General features: G+C 38.7%; 1 protein-coding gene and 1 pseudogene across 22 annotated transcripts in view; one reads left to right on the plus strand and one right to left on the minus strand.

Annotated features, from left to right (window-relative positions):
* Positions 1 to 26,683, minus strand: part of DENND1A (DENN domain containing 1A) — a 542,897-nt gene that overhangs the window by 362,176 nt on the left and 154,038 nt on the right. For 21 of the 22 annotated variants that reach the window (XM_054501506.2, XM_054501505.2, XM_054501502.2 and 18 more), the window contains 2 exons: positions 25,454 to 25,503; positions 13,633 to 13,752 (listed from right to left, as the gene is read on the minus strand). In XM_054501506.2, the coding sequence (XP_054357481.1) occupies positions 13,633 to 13,752; positions 25,454 to 25,503 (170 nt within the window). The remainder of the gene's footprint in view (positions 1 to 13,632; positions 13,753 to 25,453; positions 25,504 to 26,683) is intronic. The other variant, XM_054501511.1, reaches the window with a different exon arrangement.
* LOC129044411 (U6 snRNA-associated Sm-like protein LSm5) lies at positions 15,108 to 15,732 on the plus strand (annotated as a pseudogene).

Raw genomic sequence — 26,683 nt, forward strand, 5'->3', positions numbered from 1 at the left:
ACTATTTTGGTAGCTAAACTACTGCTGTTTGTGGCATTCTATATTTGAAATCATGAGATAGATATATGAAGGTGGTTATAATTTTTCCAAACTAAAAAATATGTAAATTATTGTGCAGTGAATATTTCGATTGGGCTTGATAGAACAGCCAGGATAACTACTTCATTAAAGAGAAGAAAATTAAAAACACCCATGATAACATTACTTAACTATTCTCATTAATACTTTGGGATCTGATCCCCCACGTCGTTTTTTTCCTACATATTTTTTACAAAATGGAGATCATATCATATATAAAAATTTGTCTCTTGCTTTTCTTCTATAACATTAAGTACTGGATATTTTCCATGTCATCGAATAATCACCAAAACCAATTTTAATGGCTACATGGTATCTAATTAAATTTAACTATCCTCTATTTCCAGGCCTTAAAATTGTTTCTAACTTTTCACTTTATATGCTAAATGTCCTTGTCCATATATCTGTACTTGTATTTCTGAGTTTTTCATAAAACAGATTCCCCAAAGTGGAAAAAATGTTAAAGGTTTTGAATATATATTGCCAATTGTTTTCCAAGAATGTTGGACCATTTTACAACCTGATCAACAGTGTGTAAGTGCCTATCTCATTACCAAGTGTCATCTGCAAGCTGGCATAATCTAGGCTCATGTACACTTTGTCACATGTATGCCCACATACATCTCACCTGTGACAATTGGTCTACCTTTCAATATCTACTATACTACGTGATGTGGTGAGATGTCCACGACCACCTTACCAATAGTCTTTACTTACATTAGCTCTTTTTTTTTTTTTTTTTTTTTGACACAGTCTTGCTCCTATTGCCCAGGCTGGAGTGCAATGGTGCAATCTCAGCTCACTGCAACCTTCGCCTCCCAGGTTCAAGCAATTCTCCTGCCTCAGTCTCCCGAGTAGCTGGGATTACAGGCACACACCACTATGCCCAGCTAATTTTTGTATTTTTAGGAGAGACAGGGTTTCACCATGTTGGCCAGGCAGGTCTCGAATTCCCGACCTCAGGTGATTGACCCGCCTCAGCCTCCCAAAGTGCAGGGATTACAGGCGTGAGCCACCGTGCCTGGCCTACTTATATTATCTCTAATCCTCACCAAAAAAGTAGATATGAGGAAATTAAGGCTCAGATGAGTAAATGGAGTAATCAGAAGCTCATTTCCAAATCAGGAGGACTGGAATGCAGGCCCTACTCTGACACTAGACCACACTCTTATGCCATGCCACCGTGTAACTCATTTTACCTTTCAGATAATGATCAACTTTCTCTCACAACTCCAGGGACTGCCTCTTTCTCTAGCAACACCTCTGCAAACGATGAGACCAGATTAATGTTTGGAAAAGTAAATAAGGGCAATAATACCTAGATCTCATGGGCTTTGAGAAAAGTGAAGTGTATGCTGGCGTGTCTTCTTTAAAAAGCAAGGAGCAAGTGGCAGCAGTGTGGCGCATGGAATGCTCATGCACAGCTTGCAGAAGCAGAAAATGGTGAAACCACTTAAGGAAACAATTTGGCATTATCCCAATAAAGTTGATTGAGCTTAATAGAATAAAATTGCCCAATTTGGCATTTATCCCAATAAAGTCAATGATACACATGTCCTATGACACAACTATTCAACTCCTTAGGTACATACAGTACACAGAAGTTAAGTCTATGTGCACCAGTATAGCTCTTCAAGAATGTTCATAAAAGTCACACGCTAGAAACACTCCAAATGGCCACCTAAACTTACATGCATAAACAACTCAACCCCTTTATCTCTACGATGGAGATAATTTCATAAGATTGCTATAAAAATAAATGAAAATTACATAAACCAGCTGTGGTATATCATCATACAACACAGAACACTAGATAGCAAAGAAGACAGTCTATAACCATAAGCAACAGCATGGGTGAATCTCAAAGGTTAAGCAAAAGAAGTAAGATTGAAAATAACAATTCTAAATTGCATAATGCAACTCACAGAGTTCAAAACCAAACAGCTATACTATACTATTTAGGGATGTATACATAGGTGAAAAAATTAATATCAGGGTGCTAGTAATTTCTGAACTTCAATGGTGATTACATGGGTATTTGCTGTATATTTATGTTTACTTATGTGTGTATAATGTGTATATGTACATTTGACGCCCTTTTCTGTTTGCAGGTTATATTTCACAATTTACAAAAGGGAAAAACACAGGGTTGTGACCAAACATTTACACAATAGGTATAACATACAGGGACTTTATCAAGTATTTACTGTTTTATTTAATCTTTAGAACAATATTCTGCATTAGTATTGTCCACAATTTGCCACTGAAATAACTGAGACAAAAAACAAATGACAGCCAAGTAAAAATATTTTTATTATAAATCCATGTTTTAAAAAGATTGAAAAAAAAATCAAAGTATAGCACCAATGTTTGTTTCATTACAACACAAAAACAGTTTGAATATCCCTTATCCAAAACATTTGGGACCAGAAATGTTTCAGATTTTAGATTTGTTTGGATTTTGGAATATTTGCAGAATATATAGCAGTTGAGCACCGCTAATTTGGAAATCCAAAATGCTCCGATGGACATTTCATTTGAGCATCATGTTGGTGCTCAAAAAGCTTTTAGAGCATTTGCATTTTGGATGTTCAGATCAGAGATACTTGAGTACACTAAATCTGAGGAATGCACAAGTTCATGGGAGTCCTTGAAAGTTAAACTATCCCTTCAAATAAAAAGACCTAGAATGGCAATCTCTGGAGAATGTTAACAAAGAGTACAATGAAAAGATATTTATAAAAGTTTTGTTTTCAGTGGTCAGGGGACAACAGTTATCTTTACTCAATAAGGATGATCAATATTGGCTATATTTTTCATATACTTTAAAGAAAAAGCACAAATTAAAGTTTCTCCAAAGTTGGTATCCAAAATTACAAAATTTACAAAAGTGACAGTAAAAATCCTAGCTCAGCAGAAAACAGTATACTAGCAAACATACATTCTTTAGAGTCTGTTTTGGCTTGGGGTTGTTTTTGTTTGCAGTGTTTTTTTGTTTTTTAACCACTTAAAAACTTGTTTTCTGATGGGACCAGAATTTCAAAATTAAAAACTTAAAATAAAAAAGAAATTAGTCAGTCATCCCAAGGAGCTCAGACAACAAACTGCAGGACACTGAATTTCACCCAACTTCTTCTTCCACCACACTCTTAAATCGGTTTTTAAAAAATGTAAAATTTTTCAAGTCAAGCATTTTTGCTGTATTTTGGGTCCATTAATTCACATAAAGAGCTAGTTAAAATACCAGACTGCATAAATGAACAATGGGACACAATTAACCCCACATGCAAAACTCCACCACTTTACTTCAAAGGCATCTGAAATAGAATGGATTAGAAACCATAAATGATGCCTCTCAGAATTAATTCTGTAATAAATATTGCTTTGTATTATAGATAAGGGATTTAAAATCTCTGTGTGGTAGTTTAACACTTGTGGATCGAGCTAAAGCACAACAATTGCCCTTGGTTTTGCGTAAGATCACTGGTAGTTTCAAGTCCATGAGTAGAAAATACAAACCTATTTAATTTCCACTGCATACTACAATATATAGAATTTAATTTTCTCCACAATGTTTAAAAATTCCATAAGTTTACGTAAAGTTTTAAGATACATGTAATTTGCTTTCACTTAGAATATATTCTAATTTCAAAATTATATTGCTATCTAACTTCAAAAGTGTTCCCTTAATGTTACAGTTTGCATTTTACAACTCATGCTAATAAAAATTACTTACTCTGAAGATGTAAATATACAAAATAAAATATGGAAACGTAAACTCAACACATTATTTGTCACTTGATTTTAACCAAGACTTTTGATACTATTTCCATACTCATCTGTTCATTGTTTCAGAAGCTAGTAACTATTCTTCATTGTCAAGAATCAGGTAATAGCTCACATGTTAAGATAAAAAAAAAGTTGAGTGTTTCTTTTAAAAAAATACCAAGTAGTTAGCTGAATGACAACATTACAGCAAATGCATTTTTAAAAAGAAGATAAGCCTTAGCAAGAAATATTCTTTCACATTACTAAGAGCTTCTTTCCTTGTATTATAAATCAATCTCACACAAATAAATTATGTAGTTAAAAACACTCTCAGGAAAGAATATTTTATGATACGTAAAGATAGTTACAATTTAATGAGTGAAAAAGCTAGATACAAAGTTATACCTACAGCATCATCTCAATTCAGGGAAGGAAACACCCTTAGTCATTATCAGCATGGTGGGATGAGAGATTTCTTTTCTTTTCTGCAGTTTTCTAAATTTCTCTAATGAGAAAGTATATCTTTATAATCTTAAAAAATAACATCCTAAAAATAAGTGGCTCATAACTGATTGCTAGAATTGTGGGGTCTTCAAACTTCAAATTTCTTCAAACTTCAATCATGGTACCATGATTTTTCTGTAAAGAAGTACCTATTATTGCAGTCTTACGGGGCCTCTCCATGATGGAGAGAATGTTAGGCTTCCTACTGCTTCTAAAACTGATCCCTGAAAGGGCCAAACAACTTAAATTCAGACTCCTGTATTCACAAATCCATCTTGCTCTTAAGAGTGTAGCTTAGAAGCAAAGGGCAATTTTAGGTGTGAGGTGTATTTTGAGCCATTTTCTTTTCTACCTCCCACCCAGTGAAAAGCAAAGATCAGGCTCAGATAAATGCGTTCTGCTTATTGCTGTTAAAGGAAAGTGGCTGGCTTGCAGGGAGGTCCAAGAAAAATTGTTGACACTCAAACTCAATCAAAAAGCACCAAGGAGCCTCTCCTGTAGAACGCTTTTTCATCTCCCAAAAAGGGTCCCTCATGTGGAATTCTGAGATTCTTTCAAAAGACAGGCTCTATTTCACTGGTTTTCCATTCAAACATACCTTGCACTGGATTTAAACAGAACTGATCATCTTGTTCACTCTATAATCACATAGTTGGATTATTCACATTGCTCATAATGATGCTAACCAAAAGGGAATGTGACTCCTTGACACTAACCAGGGGCTACTGAGTCTTCAAAAAACATTAGTTCCAGCTGGCCTTGGGCTCATTCTCCTGAGTTGGAAGAATCATTGCCATATCACAGGCAAAACCCTGGTTGGAGGTCAGAAGACTGTCATTCACCAGCCAAAGAGCTTGGAACAAAAATCTTCCTGTCTCATTCATGTTTCATTTTCATCATTTATAAGATGAGGGTGAACTGTAGTACATTATTTCTGAAAGCTCTTTAAGCTCACCTCTGAGTTCATTCTGCAAGGGCAAACTACCCATTATGTCTTTTTAAACTAAGTATATACATATAGAAAGAGAGGACGAATAACCTTTTGAAAGCAGTAAAAGTTGCTTTGGTGGCAGGAAGACACAATTTGCAGTTGAGAGTATAAATTTTGGGTTGGATTTTAGCTTCCAAACCAGATTCCTTAACTTTCTCCTCGAGATCTTGGGCAAGTCACTGGATCTCTCTCAGTCTCAATCCCTTTATCTCTACAATGGAGATAATTTCATAAGATTGCTATACAAATAAATGAAAATTACATAAACCAGCTGGCATATTAAATAAATACTGATAAATGCTAATTCCTGCCTTCCACTCCAAATCCTCTGTAGTGAGTTATCCAGAGTTAGTCTATCCATGTTCAAAATGATGAAGTAACATTAGCCATCAGCAGCAGTCACTAGAGGTAGCAAGATGATTGAAGAATGGGGGGTGAGCAGGGAGCAAAAAACAAGGCAGAACTACACTCCTGGAGTTCTTGAGGTGGTTTCACTTCCTGCCCTGTACTAAGCTTCATGAGGATTAATGACAAGGAAATGTTCTGTTTCGAAAACAGAGTGAGAAAATATCACATCTCTTGTAAGGTTTAGAACTCATTCCGTCTCAAAAATAAAAAATCCCTTTTAGCCAAAGTCTTAGAGTTGCAAATACCCTACAACCCTAGGGTCAGGTTGCTTGAGGGAAGGCTGTGCCAGGGTGGTGTCCTCTGAAAAGAATCAGGAGGAGAAAGGGTGCTTCCTCCTGCAGTGGACAGCCTGAGGCTGGCTGCTGGTTCCAGCCCCCACGGCCACTGCAGAAGACACACCTGTCCTTCCAACTGCACAGCTTCCCAGCCCTCAAAATCAACCTCCAACAGCTGTCCACTGGGAGTGCAAGGGCAGTTTCGGCTATTTCTCTTTCTTCTCTTCAAAGGTGATTTTCTTTAAACTGTACAGCTTGTTACTATTGTTGAGTTGTGGCTCCCCAGAGGATTATATGTTTCTAAGTATGAAGGCATCTGTATGGCAATAAAACATGCAACGTTCCCCAACCACTTCATTTTTTTAATTCAGAAAAACTAGTTATAACCTCCCACAAACTGATGTTCTGAAGAGCACCCCCATGCCCTGCACCCACACAAGCCTTTCAAAATACTGAGGAACTCAGAAGGGCCCTGGACCTAGGAAAGAGCAGACTCCCTGGCCCATCCTCTATGTTCAGCTTCTGACAGATGCCATGTTCTGAGACCCACAGTCGGTGAAATTAACAATCTGCCTTAGCAGTGGGGCCTTCTGGCAACTGACCATCCAGAGAATAACAAGAACAACACAGTATCCAGCTTACTTTTAAGGAGAAGAATTAAAAAGAAATCAAACAGTTCCAGAGAGACAGAAACACTCAAAAGGCAAAGGGAAGTCCTCTGTTAAATGGTATGAAAGACCCAGGTTTCCAGAATGGCATTTAAGGCACTGGGAAGAAAGGCTGATTTCTCCCAGAGGGGCCCCGGCTTTGATGCCCAACTGCCCTCAAACATCAGGCTGTGCATTTTTGAATAGCAGGGTACCCTCGGGCGAGACAACCATAAATAGCTTAAAACAAGAATAGGAGATTCCATCTGTTTCTGGAATACTTCAGCAGCACCTGCTTTCAAGGTAAAAATCTGGGAGCTGTCCCCACAGCCTTCCTCCCCAACTCCCTCCCCCACCTCCCAAACACTTATTTTAAACTAAAGCAGCTAACACACAACCCAAGAGGGCTTCTGCCACTGCACCTGCCTGAGGAAACAGAGTCCTTTGATTTTATTCCTGAACTGTATGTGTTGTTTAAAAACACTGGAACAGTCAGCAAGGGAAGCCAAAGTTCTTAAAGCCAGACTCCTTTATTACTTCTAGCTTCTTTTTTGCTCCGTGGAAATGGAGCTTTTCTGTGTTTCGAGTGAAAACGAATGTAACACAGCTGAGAATGGATGCAATGGTCATTCCAGTCATGAGATCAGAAAGTGCTCCAGAAGGAAGAAGGTTGTCACTGAACACCACTCGGGTTTAGACTCAAGTCCATATGCCAACTAGCATGGAAGGAGGGATGATCACTATCCTTGTTTTTAAAAGAAAACAAAACAAAACCCCTGCAGTTGATGTTTGAAAAACCCAGTCTAAATCTGGGTGCTACCTCCAAAGTGACACGCAACATCCCTTCAAACAATAACCAGAAAAACCCAAGCACATTTCACGTTCAAAAAATCACTTTTGCCTTGGTCTAAAAACATCAGCATCTCTCATGTCTACCCGAAACCAGCTGACAGTATTCCATTTGCTACCAGATAAATCGAAAATCTTGAGCACGCCCCACAAGCACTCACAGTTGGGCCCCAGACTTCCATGGCATCATCTCTCGCTATTGCTCTCTCACTGCGTTCTCAGCATCCTTTCATCTTGCTATACCTTTTATTTCTTGCGGCCTGTGTGTATCAGTTCTCACTGCCTAGAGAGGTGTTCTCCCATTTTCCTCCAGGCAAGCTCCCACTCATTCTGCAAGACTCAATTTAACTGGAACCCATCAGCAACACTTTCCCTTATTCTCAAGTTAGAGATGGGCACTGTCCAATCTGTGACTTTGAAGAATCTTACACATAAATATATTTTCTTAAAACAACACTGATCGCATTATGTTTTCATTACTTGTTTACATTTTCCCACCCCAAAGATTGAGCAGTTCCTAAAAGAGTGAGGGTAGCAGAAGTGCAGTAGGAGATGGATATCAAAATCAGAGGTGGTCCGTGAACAGTGCACCTAGAAGTATATTAGATTTTATATTTGGTAAATGACAAGAAGTACTTACTTTTTTTTTTTTTTTCATTTTGTACTACCAAGTTCAGAAAGTTCAGCTCATCAAAATCTTGGATGAGTGTGATATCTGAAGAGTTTGCAAATGGAGATCTGGGGCTAGATCTCTGTGTTCATGTTAAGGGACCTTGAGATAAGTGAAGGCCAGAGACCAAGTGTTATGTATTGCCCATTCTGGGTATATACTAGGTACTCAGATACTTTTTAATTGAATAAAAATTTAAAAAGTTAAACTAAAAAAATTTAGACAGCATCTTGAGGAAAAAAAGTTTTTTCTTTCCAAAATGTATAATAAAAATAGTTTTATTTGGGTGTAAGGACAGTTACTCAAGCTTTCTTAAGAGCTTCAATAAGATCCCAATGGAAGCAGGAGAAAACTGTAGGGCAAATATTTGTGTAGTTCCTTTATAAAAGACAAAAGGTATTTAACTATTGTATGACATATCTCCCCATAACCCTCAAACACAAATTTAAAGCTTTGAACTCTTGTGTTCCTTCTGTTGATCCAGAACTAAAAGTTGGCTAGAAATAGCATCTTTCATTTGGCCTTGATGGAGTATGCGCCATTGGGGCAAATCAAATATCAAATGCCATAACAAATTTCAATTCTAGGTCACTTTGTTTTATACTATTGAAAGATTTCAGAGGTAAATGCATATATTGCATCAGACTCAGATGGTGCAATCTGAAAATGCTAAAATGCTCTCACATCCCTGTGTTTATGATGGAGACTAACTAATCCGTAACTACTGTTCTCCTAGCTGGTGTTTTTAATTTAGTATCAACTCCCATCCAGGAACTCATTAAATAATGTGGCAAATCTCAAGGAGGAGTAAAATTCTTCAGTGGCAGGAACTAGTCAACCATGGGAGGAAATAATGCATTTGATTTATAGTGGCATTTGTGTTAATAGGACTTGCTTGGTACGACTAGGTTTCTGCCAAGGTTAGCTGGTAATAAGAGTTCACACCAATGTTTCTAATGTTTTTTAATAAACATGGGCTTATTTCCCCATTCATTCCTTCATAAAACAAGTACTAGCTAAGTCCTTGTCCTTGAAGAGTTCCCAGACTAGCTGGGAATGTCAGCTATGTGCCAGAATATTCTTCAATAAACTTTGGATGTATTTGTGGGAGGAGAAAAAAACATAAAAATTCCCAGCCTTCATGGAGCTCATGCCCTACTGGGGAAGAACAGAAAATAAAAAGGAACCTAATAAGTAGGTTATGTTGCATAAAGGGTGTCTAAAAACCTTTCATTGTGAAATTAAGTTTAAATTTTAAAATACAGATGGCTTAACCCTTCATGGACAAAATGTCTATCACTCAATATTGAACCTCCATTGTGAGATTAAAAGGTGCATCTCTTACAACTAGCATGAAATGAGTTTGGTAATGTGAACTACACTTCTTCCAACAACTATTTCATATTTCCTCTCTGAATTTATGTCCCATGACACCTGCCCTCTCATTCAAAGTCTTTGGTGCCCTGCCCTCCCATTCTTGATGCATTTCCCTTCCTCTGATCCCAATGCACACAATATCTTGGCTAAGCACTACACTAAGTGCTGGAGACACATAGTTAATTAAGATCCAGCCTTTACCCCTGAAGAGTTGACCTTCCAATAGGAGGAAAACAAAGGAGGACCAAGGTTATGAGTGTGTAACTAAAGAATGCAAAGCACCCTGGGTGTGCCAGAGAGGGAATGACTACCTCTACATGGGGAAGGCTACTCTGCAGAGATGCCTAGGCTGAGTCTGGGAGGATGGGTAAACATGTGAAAGCAGAGACTGTCGAGTGGTTCATGTGGACCAGAAAGCATAGAAGTTTGGGAGATCAGACAGGGAGGAAGTGAAGCTAAATCCTGGAACCACAGGGGCTACGTCTGCACAGATGCCATAACTGAAAGCTACATCCCTTAAGAGAAGAAATGGAAAGCAAAAGTGGAGGTAGTTTATGAGCAGACTTGAGCCATAGCCCTGGGCACACTGTGAAGGGTGATTGGACCTCAAGGCACAGGTTAACTAAAGAGAAAGTATCTAAAGAAAGCAAGGAGACTGAGCAGCAGAAGCAGACAATGCAACAACGTAACCTAGACCCAAACTGAGCCCTCATTCTCTTGGCAGACCTCTCCACTCCCCAGTGGATACACCGCCAACCAGTTATCCAGCTTTAACAGTAAACCCTTCCATTTACATGCTAGTCGCAGCCTAGCAATGTTCCCAAACCCAACACAGGGAAAGTGTCAGTGGGTGTGCCCTTTATTTCCACACAAGCTGGAAAAGATAGCTTCTCTACCCTCATATTAAATACTCATAAAATTCATGTTCCAGAATTCATCTAGGACTCTTTTATTTTTAGCCACAGTCACTATCCTCTGGCACTGGAAAAGCAACAGCAAGAAGACACTATGCCTTGGGATCATTCTGTGTATTAGATACTGCATACTGTATTGTGATCATCCATCTCCCCAGCTAGTCTGGGAAATCCTCAAGGACAGGGACTAGCTAATAGCAGGAATTCAATTAAGAACTGACACACAAATGAATGAATTAACCCACCGAATTTTTCTCCATAGTTCTAACCTATTATAACAGATTTAAAAACCACATCAATTGTTGCCATTTTTCATTCTAAAGGATGAACGCACGAAGATTATTCAACTGGCTTCTCACAAATATGAAATCCATGACCCTACTTGTATAGGCACACAAAGTCACACATCAGAATCAGACACAAGCAAATTTAAATGTAAATTTTTAAATAAATACTTTTCTCTTATCAAAATTTGCTGAGTGATAGTGCCAGTTTAGAATATACATATATATACACACACACAGCTTAGAAAGAAACACTGTAACCCAAACATATTATAGGGAAAACCCTTTTTATAAACTCTAAGAACTCAGTTTAAGCTTCACCACCTCCAAATGAATACATAGTTACATTGGACAACACGGGCTTGAGCTGCTGAGGTCCAGTTATACACAGATTTTTTTTTTTTTTTTTTTTTTTTTTGAGACAGAGTGCTCGCTCTGTCACCCAGACTGGAGTGAAGTGGCATGATCTTGGCTCACTGCAACCTCCACCTCCTGGGTTCAAGCGATTCTCATGCCTCAGCCTCCTGAGTAGTTGGGATTACAGGCACCCGCCACCACTCCGGCTAATTTTTGTGTTTTCTGTTTTTTTTTTTTTAGTAGAGATGGGGTTTCGCCATGTGGGCCAGGCTGTTCTTAAACCCCTGACCTCAGGTGATCTGCCCACCTCAGCCTCCCAAACTGCTAGGATTACAGGAGTAAGCCCACGTGCTTGGCCAATATGTGGATTTTTTTTTAAGTAAAAGTTACACCTTCCTCTCCTGCCTCCCTTCCGCTTCTTCCACCTCTGCTACCCCTGAGACAGCAAGACAACCCCTCCTCTTCTTCCTCGGTGTGAAGATGATGAGGATGAAGGCCTTTATGATGATCCACTTCCACTTAATGAACAGTACATATATTTTCTCTTCCTTATGATTTTCTTAATAACTTTTCCCTTCCTTATTTTAAGAATACAGTATATAATACATACAACATACAAATATGTGTTAGTCAACTGTTTATGTTACAGGTAAGGCTACCAGTAAACAGTAGGCTATGGAATAGTAGTTAAGTTTTTGTGGGTTTTGTTTTGTTTTGTTTTTGAGATGGAGTTTTGCTCTTGTCACTAAAGCTGGAGTACAGTGGCGCGATCTTGGCTCACTGCAACCTCCACCTCCCGGGTTCAAGCAATTCTCCTGCCTCAGCCTCCCAAGTAGCTGGGATTACAGGCATGTGCCACCACACCCGGCTAATTTCTGTATTTTTAGTTACAGATGGGTTTCTCCATGTTGCTCAGGCTGGTCTCGAACTCCTGACCACAGGTGATCCACCCACCTCGGCCTCCCAAAGTGCTAGGATTACAGGCGTGAGCTACCGTGCCGGGCCATAGTAGAGTTTTTGAGGAGTCAAAGTTATATGTGGATTTTCAACTGTGTGAGGGTACCAGTACCCTTAAACCCATATTGTTCAAGGGTCAACTGTATAAATATGCAGTGGCCTGGCCAGGGCTGAAATACAACAGACAAAACATAACAGACAAAACTGAAAGAGAAATTTTTCTTTAAAAAGAAAAAGACCGCACTGTTAAATCCAAATGTAAATAATCATTTACATCAAAGTCTAATGCTCTGGGCAGGTAATTCTTGAGCCTGGGCTACTAAGGCATGCTTGAGAACAACAGAACACACAGAATCTCCCAAAGCAGCCTCCTTCCTAAAGCCTCTCCAGCAGTCATCCTCCTGTGCCCAGGTTACAAATGCTATGCTTGGTGCAGAAGAGAGTCGACTTCACTGATTAAAAGCACTAATGATACTAAGATTTGTGTAGAGAAATGCAAATGTGTAGCAGTCCAGATTGACAGTTAGTGAGCATGGGAACTTCCAAAGTCAGCCCCTCCTCCCCTATGGTGTGAGGGTGTGTGGGTTTGGGGGACAGGGGTCGGTGGGGGAGTCTTTTCTTGATGAGAAGAAGAAAGTGCAGAGACTAGTGCCGCAGAAAGCTACCCTTTCTGGAATCCATAGAGGGTCTGGCCTTTTATCCCCAGGCCCAGGCCCAACCCAAGCCTGGGGTCCCGGGTTTTGTCATGGGCACCTCCTGCTGCCGTGCCCTGGCTGTTCCACATGAGCAGAGAGAGACAGGAGGCAGGCCCCTCTGACACCTACTTAACCAAGGCAGATGGAGAGGGGAGCATGGGGGATGCCTTTACTTCCCCCTCAGGAGGCGCCCAGCAGGGGTCCACAAAGCCAGCAGCTCCAAAATCGGATTTCCACACATCCTCCCACCCCAGAACACGCCTTACCCCTCTGGCAGGAGGAAACAGAGCCTTAAGCAAGTGTGGCTCTGGTGTACGAGGGGCTTTTAGAAGACCTGAAGAAGCCTTCTTACACGATTCTTAATTTTTTCAAACTTCTACAGAGGTAGCCAAAATGGGACACAGTTCTTCATTCACCGACCCAAAGGGGGCAAGGGTGTTACTTTAAGGCGAACACAGTCTGTGTCTGCAAGATGTCCTGAGCTACAGACACATACTTTATTAATAATCTTACATACACAAAATGTCCAAGAGAAAGTCTAACAGGCTAATTTCTGACAGCTCCAGATAACAGCAGAAGGCACTGAAGCCACACTGACTCTCTGGCTTCCACAAACTACTCAGAAGAGAGGGTCCCCTTTCCCACCCAAGGGATGTGATACAAATAAATAAATACAATTATCTGCAGAACTTACAGTGCAAGAACAACACTGTGAAGTCCTTCTCCCCAAATGCAGTGACTTGTGGGAAACAGATAGGAAAATGAAATGAACAGCTGGAAGATTTAATTACGGAAGAGCAATGCAGAAGCTGACATTGCTTCAGAGAACGAGCCAATAGCCCAAGCCTTCTCCCTTACCTTAAGATACAGAAGCAGCTCTTCGCTCCTGAAGATAAGCGGCAGAACCCGAATCTCTGTTTGCTGTCAATGTCAGTGAGCACGAACGTGAAGTTCTGGCCAACTTGGCTAACTGTGAGGCTGCAGCAAAGGCAGAACAAAGAGGAAAATGAATGTGCAGTAAGTTTCTTGATAAAGTATCTAATCACAATGAGTCGTTGAACTTATAACATTTCCTCTCTCCGTGGAACTCTTAAAATTTACACACTTCAAGGGAACAGACTGTAAGCTAGTTAAAAAAAAAAAAAAAAAAAAAAGACAGCCGGCAGCCCATTCTAGTGACCACCTCAGAAATCAAATAATCAGAGCTATCATACCTTCTCCTTACTGAGTTCAGTCTCTGAGGCAGCTCTGTTAGTCAGCCCATCAATCCCGAAAGGTGCCCTCTATTAACCTCATTTTGCTGATGAAGAAATAGTCTAGAGAGGCATTGCCTAAGGTCAGCTGATCAGTGGCAAAAAGCTGGATTTTAACCCTCGCTCTGATTCCACAGGCCACTCTACCAGCTTGCTGCTAACAATCCTCACCTGAGAACTTCCCTAGTTCAGAAAATAATAGTGCTTGCCAGAGCAAAAGGTAAATGTTACTATGTGGCAGCCACAAAGTTAGACATCATATATGCGTAGACCATCTCCCTGACTCTCAGGACAACCACGGAATTTAGAGGATGTTCCCATTTTACAGAAAAGGAAACTAAGGACCAGAATATGTCCTTAGTAACTGAATCACGTTCACACAGCTACAAAGAGGAGGAGCTGAAATTGAAACTGGAAAGAAAAGAGGGCAAGCTTAGGTGCTACTTTCCTAAATTTCTGTATCTTTCATAATTTCTGAATTTATGAGAAACATATTTCCTATTTTAGAGGACAGAAATAACCAAAATGTCTAGCATTGCACGGTGTTTTCTAAGAAATGGAAACAACATTTTAAAGAAAGACATTAAAGGAAAAAAGCTAAAAATGTATCAATACAAAAATTTAAAACCCACACATAAACGCAACATTAAAATATCTGTTTTTAAAAAGTTTAAAAACAATACTAATCAGATTACAGAAACTCTTTGTTTTGTTCTTCTGTTTTGAGACGTAGTCTCACTGCAACCTCCACCTCCCGGGTTCACACAATTCTCCTGCCTCAGCCTCCCGAGTACCTGGGACTACAGGTGCCCGCCACCACAACCGGCTAATTTTTTTATATTTTTAGTAGAGACGGGGTTTCACCATGTTAGCCAGGATGGTCTTGATCTCCTGACCTCGTGATCCGCCTGCCTCGGCCTCCCAAAGTGCTGAGATTACAGGCGTAAGCCACCGCGCCCAGCCAAACTCTTTTTTTAAAGTTGTAAAATGTCTAAAAATCCAGTTTTTAAAATCAGTTTACCAGTTAGCTTGGATTTCATTCCATTTTAAAAATTTAAACATCCCACTTCCGTCACAGTTATGGCGGCTAAGGCTACCACCTACTTGCCCAGCTGTTGCTGCTAGAGCTTGTAGACAAATGTATAGGCTCAAGAATTCGCATTGTGGTGAAGAGTAATTAAGAAATTGTGGGTACTCTTCTAGGAGTTGATGACTTTGTCAATACGGACTAGAAGAGGTCACTGAGTTTGAAATCACACCAGAAGGAAGAAGTATTATTGTTGTTATTATTATTACTATTACTTTGAGACACAGTCTTGTTCTGTCACCCAGGCTGGGGTACAGTGGCACAATATTGGCTCACGGCAACCTCTGCCTCCCAGGTTCAAGTGATTCTCATGTCTCTGCCTCCCGGGTTCAAGTGATTCTCATGTCTCAGCCTCCTGAGTAGCTGGAATTTCAAGCGTGCACCAACACGCCCAGCTAATTTTTGCATTTTTAGTAGAGAGAAGTTTTTGCCATGTTGCCCAGGCTGGTCTCAAACTCCTGGCCTCAAGTGATCCGCTTGCCTCAGCCTCTCAAAGCGCTGGGATTACAGGCATGAGCCACCTCGCCTGGCCAGGAAGAAGTATAATTAGAGCAGACTTTGCTAAGTGGAAATAATATAACAATGCTGGTTCCTGTCAGAGAAGAACCTGAAGAGTGAATGGGTTTCCCTACCTTATGCTAGATTCAGTTTTGTCTTACAATGGCAACAAAATAGAATTTGCTTTTTACCTTTAAATGTTTAGATCCCATAAAGCTAAATTTCACATTAAAGGGAAATGCTTTGAAGATGTATATCCATTTTTGTAAGTTATGGTAATTATCTCAGAAAAAGAAGAAAAGAGTTTTTTCTCTGAAGATTAAAATAAAGGTATTTTTGGTTAAAAAAACCAAATTCTAATACACGAATTTATATTAACGTAATATGCTAGAATTCAACACTGAGTTATTCAAAGGAACTCATCAACTCATATTGTATTTTACAAAGTATATTCAAATTGGTAAAATAGTCAAATCTATGCTAATAGCTATTACTTTATAAATTATCAGAAGAAATTTAAAAATCATGGTTTACCAAGCTTTTTCCAAAGGTAGAATTCTTATTGAGTCTTTGGATATGATATGAATAAAGTTTTCAAAGATAGGGTAGACTTTCTAAAACTCCCTTATACAGCCACATAAATAATTAAAATTAAAGGAATTTTCAAGGTATTCCAATACAAAAGTCAATGGACTCTGCCTGGTCATATTTAAGGAGACAACTCCATCCCTTAGAGAGTGGTTAGAGAGTACAAGAAAATAATTCAGAAAGAAAAAGTGTTCCACTCTCCTTATTTAACTAGGAAGGTGAACAAAAACAAGGTGGCAATTTAAAAGCAACGTGGTCATAAAGCAGGTGTAAGTAATGCTATCCCTCCACCTTACACAGCCAGGAGAAGAAACACATTTCTATAAAAGTTATAGGGCCGTCAAGGGGACACCAAATGCTACCTTCTTATGGCTGTTATGTTTTATCTATAAAGCTTGGATACTGTGTTACTATGGTGATTTAATACTATGTTTTAAAGGGGGATTATATGATTAATTTTAACAAGGTTGAGAACTGAAGATGTGTGAGAAACAGCATTCTAGCTCACATAATTAAAGTGATTGGGGAGAAAAGTGGGCCTCAATGGGGGAGGGGAAATCCTGTTTTATTAAAATATTTAAAGCAACAGGTCTGGATGAGTCTAAGTTACAAAAAAGGTTGTGCTTTTAAGAAACACTACTGTGTGATCATACAAAATATGATTGTTCGGTGTTTTAACTCAGGTTTTGATTTCACTTCTAGAATGTTTAAAATGAATACTCTCTAAGTATCATCCTAGAAAGGAAGGGTATTGATAGGACTCAATGAAAAGAAAACACCCAGGACTCTCCAGGACAAAGACAGAGAATGAATGCATCTGACTTGTGAATTGTGTGTCATTAATTTCCTACTCTCTTTTTACTCCTATTAAAAATGCTGGAAATGTGTTTAGCTACCCCACAGGCTCAGAGAAAGAATCATTACTCATTTACCTGGTTCAAATCCCAACTCAATCACTGACTAAATTTAGCAAGTTACTTAAAACCTTTAAGCACCTGAGTTTCTTCACCTGGAATAACAATGAGACACTACCATCCAAACCAAAGGATGTTTTGAGAATAAATGGAAAAGAATTTAGTATAAAGGCCAGTCCAGAGTAGGAACAATTAAAAAGAGGGATGCAAGCTGTTGCCAACTGTGAAAACTAAAACTCACATTAAAAACCAGGCATTTGCTTAGAATCTTCCTGATTCAGCTTTATAATATCTGTGAGTAGAGGAAGAAGTCTGCTTTCTCTTTCTCTCTCGCCTGTTGCATATTTTTCAGGAAAGACTAGTCCTCTGGGTGACCAAGTGACTGATGCTTGCCTTACAGTGAAAAAGATTCTTTTTGGGGTGCCACAGCTTACAAGGAGGTACTTATTCTCAATTGATTCCCTTTTTTAATTCCTGGTAGGGTGAAGTAGAAGTCAACAAAAGCCCAAAACCAGTAGGCTCTAAAAGATTGTTTCCTTGGACAATTTCCAATAAACTAAAAGTCTGGCAAGGGAAGTCAAACAGGTTAACTTAAAGGGTTCTGAATCTCCAAGGAATTTATCATTCTCTCTCTCCTACTTGCTGGGGTAGTCTATGGGAGTGTTCACTATTTCTCCACAAAAATGACCTTGGGGAAAGGGTCTGCTTCCTTAAAGTCTGCAGTTTGAGTTTACCTCAGCATCCATAATTTCCACAGGAATCAGAGATTTCAGGATGATGGAAGCTAGGAGAAACCATCTCACCCAATTCTCATGTTTCACAGATGAGAAAACTGATATTTAGGGTTTACTTTCTCTTTGTTTTCCAAGGTTATCAGGACTAGGACAAAAATCCAAGCCAACTTCTGGTTCAGAGTCCTTTCCATTCTGCCACGCTGCACTAAACACAATGAAAATCCTCCCTGGGAAGCTTTCAACTCGGTTTAAGGAACTAAGGTATGCGAGGAATTCAGATAGTTGTCTTAATAAAAAACCATATTTTTCAATAAGCTAGGGAGACCCCATTTGAAGATCTCCAGAAATAAACCCAGGAGACCAGGGCCAAGACCAGCCTTAGCTGTGCTTCTTGTAGCTTCCCGTGCCTAGGTGAATAGGAAAAACAAGGGAGAAAAGCAATAGCTATTCAAGCCACAGACCTAAACCTTCATGCTGCCTTTTAAATGCTTATCAGCCATTCACGGCCTCTCCAGTAAGCATTTTGCTTAATCTTGAAGTTGTTTACAGGGCCAGTGCATGAATGGTATGAAGCATGAGGATGGACAGTTTGATTCTAGTCTCCCAGTGAGAAACAAACTTGTACATGTGAGCTTCACTTTAAGTTTCATTATCCGTTTTGCAAATTGAGCTACAACTACACTGGGCACTGTAACAAGTGCTGGATGTACAACACTGAACAATATAGACAGGGCCCCTGCCTTTGCAGGCTTTCTGTCTAGATAGAGACAAGTAATAAACAAGTATACCACAAAACATACAGCTTGTAATAGTGATATTACAAAACCAAAGAAAAAACAAAGATAGAGGAAAACAGAAGGGAAGGAAAGGCCCTACTGAGATAATGTGGTCAGAGGTAGCTTCTCAGGGATGGCAACAATATTGACCAAAGGATGAAATGGAGCAGCCACTCAAGAAACAGGGCACTGGGTTGTTTCAGGCAGAGAAAAGAGCTAGGCAGAGATTCTGGGGACTGGAAAGAGCTAGTTATGATCAAGGAACCAAAAGGACAGGAGTCCTGCTAACGCACAGGAGATAAAGGGGAAAGTGGCATCACACTAAGCTGCTAGATAAAAGCTTGCTTTTACAGAGAGACCCACAGGTCATGGTAAAGAATTCGGATTTTTTTTTTTTTTTTTTTTTTTTTGGCAGTGGAGGGAGGCAGTAGAATGCCACTGAATGATTTTGATCAACAGAAAAACACAGTCTGGTTTATAACTTCAAATATTTCAACTGACTTACACAGAGAGCAGTTTGGAAGAAGGTATAAGTAGGAGTGGAGAAAATAATCTGGAAGTGATTGCAGTAGTCCAGGTGAGACTGGATGGTGGCTTAACTCATGTAGTGAGAGCAGAGATGGAGAGGGATGGATAGTTCAAGTTATAGTTAGCAGATATGAATGACAGGCTTGCAGATGGACTGGGAATTGGGGAGCAAAAAGGCAGAATATTACCATTTGAAGATAGGAAAGACTAACAAGTTTGGGGGAAGATCCAAGAGTTCCATTTGGGATATGTTAAGTCTGAGAAGCCTGTAAAACATCTAAATAGAAATGTCAAGTACAGAGTTGAATACACTAGTTAGGAAATCAGAGGAAACGTTTGGATTGAAACTATAAATTTGGAAGTCATCTACACACAGATGGTATTTAACACCATGGTGAAGACTGGGATCACTTAGGGAGGGAGTTCAGAGAAACAAAAGAGGATCCAGGACTAATTTATAGAAACACCAATTTAGAAGATGGGTGGAGAAGAGACCAAAGAAAGGAGAATAGCCAGCAGAACAAACAAGAGGGAGTGGTCAACTGTATTGATGCATCAAAGATGAGAAGAAGAAAAAACAATGTCTACTGAATTAAGCAATATGGAGGTTTTAGATGACCTCGATAAAAACAGCTCTAGTTGAATGACAGAAGCATAAGACAAGCTGAAGAAGGCTGAAGGATAAGTTGAAGTGTGTAGATAACTCGTTCAAAAAATAGAGAATCAGAAAGCAACTGAGTGGTGGTTATTATTTTTAGGGTGAATACCAGAACTTGTTTTTAAGCTGTTGGAAATGATTCAGCAGAGGCAGAGATTTATGATGCAGGACAGAAGAGAAAACATTAAGGCCTGGACCTTACATCAGAATCCCAGACATGTTACTCAGCAGTTATGTGGGCATGGACAAGTTACTATACTTCTCTGATCTCATCTGTAAATCATCAGAATAATCACATCACTTTGCAGAGTGGTTTTAGATTAGGGATAATGTATACAAGATAACTAGCGTATAGTAGGTACATGACAAAAATGATCATCACTACTGTTATGCAATTATAAAATTCAAGAGATGGAACTGAAGCATTTTGTCCTCTCTATTTATTATAGCTTAGTGACAATTATCTGTTGTCCATGGCAGGGCACCTAACAGACACTTTTCCTTTCCTTCAGTGTGTATGAGGCATGAGGCAGGAATGAAGCTTCATCAAACTACCACATCTCCCAGACTTTAGTTCCGTAAGCCTCAAAGCTTCCTTCCACAAACACACCTTACATCTGCCTAGGCCTCAAGTTTCTCACCTTCCCTGCTCAAAGATCCAACTGGTGAGAATGACATGGACCCAAAAATATGAGGGGACCAACAGTAAGTGACACACTTCGAGACAGAACGCAATGCCTACCTGCTGGAGAAACTCACCAGACAATTCTAAGAGCAGAGCTCTGTCCATTCCCTCTACATGAGCCTGACAAAGTCAACATGAAGCATAACTGCAGAATTTAAAAGTATCAAAAGCAGAAGGAACAGCAGAGATTGATGGAATCCAATTCCCTCATTTTATCCATGAAGAAATGAAGAACCTCAGGGGAGAAGTCACTTGCCTCACAGCACAGAGCAGGTAAGTGGTAAAACCAAAACTAAAACCCAGATCTCCTGCTTGCTGCCCACAACACTCTGTCCACTAAGGCCCAGCTGCTTCGTCGTCATCAACGCTGTAGAAAATAATCATGGGGCACAGCTGAACCTATAGTGTAGGCTAAACCAAGGGACTTCACGGGCCCAGTGGGTTCAGGTTTGGAAAGGAGAGCAGGGTGAATCTGCAGAGGAGAGGTCTGGGAAGATAAGATGTTAATGCACTGGTCCTATGTCTGTGTGGGTTTCATTTTCTTCTTTCTCTCAATTTCCTACTTCTCTACAATAAATATATATTGCTTTATTGCTTTTGAAATAAAACCATTTGTTAGGTTACTTATGCTGTGATGGATCTTATGGAGGCCGTATGGTAAAACAGGGAAAGTATGGTGGAGTTGGAGGTCAGACAAATGAGGGTTCTGCAAGCAGCTATACCACTAACTGGTAGTGAGACCTTGGGTAGTTATCAAGCCTATCTGAGCCTCTGTTTCCTCCTGTGTGGCATGAGGATAATGGTAACCTTACAAATTTGTAATCTTTTATTACAGGAAAAGAACATAGGGCAATACCTGGCACAAAACAGATACCCAATAAAATGGTAAGTAGCATTTGAGCCACATTTGCATCTGGGGTTACATCCTGACCATTAAATGATGCCTCTGGCCCTTAAAAGATTATTTCATTGCATTTGACTAGCCTGTCAGTTGTGTGTGCCAGTATAATTTACAGGAAAATGGAATGGTAGCTGACTTTCAGGGTTCTGAAAGAAAATAAACACAAAAATGGAAGAGAACAGCTTTTCCATCATCCAATGCATCTCTCAAGTGCTTTGAGTAACTGAAGCTGGTTGTCAACTATCAAGGGCAAGCAAATAGCAAACATGATATGGAATGGTACAAGTCTTTTTTTAAGAGACTATTTTTATTAGTAATAATGAGTTTTTGAGATTGATACAGGAATCTCAACACTGACACTTCACTACTCCCTCTCACCAACAGCTTCACGTACACTGTAGGGTAGAAATAACTCTGGATTAGGAATAGAGTACTAGTGCCTTTCCTGGCCCTGTAAATTACATAGTTGTGACCATAAGCAAGTCATTTCACCTCTGTGGATCATGGTTTTCCTTCTATAAAATGGGGAGTTTGAACCAGATGAATTTCAGTTTTAAAATCCTGTGGTCTTGTTTCCACCTATTTTTAAGGCCTCCTGTGGCCAGAGCCCAGGTTCTCACAGACACCCTCTCCCCAGCAAGCTCCATCTGCTCTGGCTGAACAAGCTCTAGGCTCACTCGGGGCTTCTCCTCTGGTTTGCTTTTCAGTGCTGATGGGGTGTTAGGCTCTCCCTCCCACTTGCCCACTTCTTGCTGTCCTGGCAGACTCAACACAAGTCTCCCCCACCACAAGAAGTTTTCTCTGACCATTTTGGTCTTCTCTAACCTCACTATCCTTTGGGTCGATACTGTTTAAAATGTCTTTATAATTCCTGGACTAGACTGGGAGGGCAGGGCTCCAAGTCTGAGACCATTTCCTTTATCCCCCATATTACCCAACACAATGCTCTACATCCTGAACCTTCCTTTGCTCTTTCGTAAAAAAGATACCACCATCTATCTCCTAGAGCTTCTGGGAAGAATAAACGAGACAGTGATGTGGCAGCATCCAGCACTTTGACTAGAATCAATAAGGAAATCAAATCCTCGTTTCCTTCCTTTCCTTCTTCTCTATATATTTGGTGACTGGTCTTCCCTGCAAGGTGGTCTACTGAAACGTATTTGTCTGGGAGATGGAAATCTAGGTTGTGCTAAGAGAACCTTGGGCAAGTCCCAATTTCTCTGCAGCTTAGAATTTTGTTCAAATGAAGACAATGGCACCTGCTCTTATCTCTTATGATAGGAGGATAAAATGAGATAATATATGAGGAAGCACATTCTTTTGAAAAGCTGCCGGCTTTATTATTTTTCCTAAGTCCCAGTTTCAAAAAGAAAAATCTTAAAACAACACACGAGACAGCAAGATGTCAATGTTAACGGGTGATTTGATGATGACTGTGAAAATCCCACTCTTGATATAGACTAGAAATGTCAGAAAGTTTTATGACTGTTCCTTGGGGTAGAAAAGCACAGATACTGAAAAGATCAGGAAGCTTTCTTTTTTGAACGCAATCACCTGGGGCATTACTTGTCTCCCAGGCTGGCATATTTTCTAAGTCAAACAATATCATAAACACATCTAGGGGACTTTATGGGCCTCAGAATCTGGGGATATCCATTTGACAATGCTAACTGCAAACTAATAAAAAAATTAAGACATTGAAACCTTTATATTTCTTATAAATGAACTTTATTCATTATTATTATCTCTTCTGTATTAAAGTATACCAAGGTTAGAGGTGGTGGAGCAGAAAGAAAATATATAGTCCCCACATAAAATGATTTTTTGGTATCAATAGAAGTTATCAACACCCATAGAGTATGTAATATAATACAATATAAGAAAGAACTATTGTACATGGTAAGGAATGAAATATTCAAAAAGAAACATTTCTGTCCTCAAATCCTTTTGTAAAAAAGAAAAAAAAAGGAACATGATTAAGGGAACATAATTTGGAGAGAAAGATTCTGGAAGAAAAATATATTTCTAACAACAACAAAAAGGCATCAGATATTTTTTGGTAACAAAAAAGATTTTAGAATTATCACTTAAGGACTCTGCTTTTCTTCCATTTCAGAATGTAACCATCCAGACAGGTAGGTAAGTAGAAGTGTGTGTGTGGTATAAATCTAAGAAAAAGAAATATGAGTGAGTGTGTGTATGTGTGTATGCACACACACACCTGCACATGTGTGTTGGTGGGGAAGACAGAGGTTTAATCTCTATGCATTTCTTCTAACATTAGTAAACATTAATAGGATTACTCTAAAATATTTTCTCTTGCTCATTTCCATAAGCATTTAACAAAGTCAATTAAGAAACACCTATCCAAAACAAATCACCACTCTAATAAGTCATGTAAAAATGTATTCTCTTATTTTTCTTTGTTAAACACCTAACTGCATTTATAAAACATTTCAGCTTTATTACTTTTTATAAATATGTCTTTGCCATAATTTGTCATACATTTTATAAGTGGCTGGAGGAGATTTCATGCATTGCTAATTCATACATATAAATGTGAAGTTTGCATTAAATATCTCTAAACAAAACCCTACTTCCTTGCTATTTTTAGGAGGAATAGGCTAAAGAAGAGACAAGAGGACTCTCATTACAAAGACTGACCCTCTTAGAATTAAGGCTATTCTTTTTTGAGCATCAACCTGCTACTAAAATATTCCTGGTACCAGGATTTACAAGGTCTGAGTCTGGAAATACTATAATGGTTGATTGGCTTAAGAAAAAATAAAATGTTAGAACCAGGGAGAGCAGTGATTAGAACTGGCTGGCAACATTCCAGAGTTGCTTTTTAGTACCTTTTAAACTCCTTTGGCAACAAATTCTCATCTCATACCATTTTTAGGTTTATGCCAAATAAACCAGGACAGTGGTATTACAATGTGTAGAAAAGATGCAAACAGCATACTACCCACATATACTCTAAATCACTGAAATCTTACAGGCTTTGCCTTGTTTGGGTACACTAAAATACATGATAGAATCTTCCTGAAGATAAGCACAAATTTTATAGCTTTCTTGGACCATATTATGGCATTTCTTACTTACAATGTTATTTTCTACAACCTTTCTGTCAATAAAAGTGGGTTTGTTAAGATGTAATGTATGTACAGTTTCATAGTTCAAATTTCCATTAAGAGAAAAGTGAAGAGACAACAATCAAATGGACAAATAAATGAATGTAAAAAAATAATGCTTCAACTGTAATGAAAAAGAGTAGACATTTTTTGAAAATAAAATAATTGTTATTTTATTAATATAGTTAATACATTAGTTTTATAAAGTAAAAAAAAAAAGCTCCTCTAAAATTCTTATCATTAACCAGTGGCTCGTTAAAAAGAATAAAAAAAACCTTAGACTATTTTAACTGTCTTAGAGTTCTCATATTTGCACCTATCTAAGAAACAGTTTATCACAATGTAAATACTAAGGAAATGTTTAGGTGGTTTTGTACTTTTAATCTCAAAATCTATAGAAAATTCTCTTTTCCCCAGAGATACCATTCTTAGCCACCTAAACAAAATATAAAACACTATTTAGCAATATTCCCTGCTGAATACTTTTAAACAAGATAGGGCTAGGCTGATTTAAATTATAAGTTGAAGTCTAGGAAAAACAAAGTCTATATAATACAAAACGTTGGAATCAAGTAATATTACTTGTTTAAGCCAAATATATTCATATTTAAATAACAATTAAATAGCAAGAGATTAAATACCAACCATTCTTAATCACAGTTTAAGTCTGATAACCAAAATCAAAAATTTAATGCCATACAAAATACATCTCACAAACTAACCAATGCAAAGCTCTAAGCTTTAAACTTTTTGATAGTGTCAATAAAAACCCCAGGAAGGGAGAATATTGCAACTCTCCTTGGAACACAGGTATCTTAAATCATGGTTAAACAGACAGAATGTTAAGAATGGTATGGTTTTTATTTTCTATAGCAGGTTTATCGACACTTCTTTTCTAGTAAAGTTTGAAAATCTGACACTACCTGTCCACATAGAAGGGGAAACAAAACTTGGTCAAAGTCTGTAGAACTTCCTGTGGAGAGAAAGAGAGATAATTTATACATCTAATGGGACCAATAAATCTAACATTAACCACAGCACACAATCTAGCAACTTTACCCTAAAGAAAGAGGAGACAGATGAAGAAATATGGGCTTTATCAATTACATGGGAGGAGTACCAGGCAGTCAATCATGAGAAATAATAAACATGATCAAACTTCATTAAAAATGAAAAATTAATCAAGAATCACACATGGGCAAGCAGCAGGAGCCATGCAGGAAAGCTCTGAAGGGAGGGAGGCGGTTGGGTTGCTGAGTGTTAACACCCCTCCAGGGAACATCTCCAGCCTGACCATATGGATCAGAGTGAATAACACCGAGCCACATGGGTTTGGCCTGGCAGGGCCGCTGTTGCTGGCACCGTTTTTGCCTGTTACCTAGGAACAGAGGGGGCCGGGATTAGACAACGCTTCTCAACATCAATAGGCCAAATCACAGCAGAATCGAAAGCCAACTTGAAGATAATTGTCCCTGAACATTGTCAGCTACATTTTTTAGAGTTTAAAACTTCATTTACTTACTTTACAAAGAAGTTGCCATTTTGGGCATACATTTATTTTGGAACCAAACTGTAACAATTTTAACTATATACTATTCTTATTGAAATATCACCATAATTGAACGTACTCACCTGATTTTAATGTATTAAAATCTAAAGCAAACTACCAGTTTAAATGTCTTTTTAAAAAAAAATACATATATAGGTACATAAAGCCGAGCACATTATTCAGGATTACGGTATACAAAGTAAGGTGATATTTTAACAACTTATTCATAGAAGACATTCTTCTTACATTACCACAGAAAAAAACAGTACATGACATACAATAAACAGTGGTGTGCGACTTTCCCTAAAAGACACATTTCATATATATAGCACATAATACACACAGCTAACCACATAGACAGGTAGTTAGTTATTATTTCCTTCACAGAATTTTCCTTAGCTTAACTTAATTTAACTGCAGACTTGGACAGCCCATGGTTGGTGCTTATCATAAGTTCATAGATCAATGTTATAAATTTTAAAGAAGTATTCCTTTCATGCATTTGATTTGCTTTTTAGCTATTTAAAATCCCAACTTCAAGACAAAATGAAGAACACATTTTTCAGTCATTGAGAAGCTGGTTCAAATTAAAACAAACCTGCCC

Source organism: Pongo pygmaeus, chromosome 13, assembly GCF_028885625.2.
Source record: "Pongo pygmaeus isolate AG05252 chromosome 13, NHGRI_mPonPyg2-v2.0_pri, whole genome shotgun sequence".
Taxonomy (NCBI): Eukaryota; Metazoa; Chordata; class Mammalia; order Primates; family Hominidae; genus Pongo; species Pongo pygmaeus.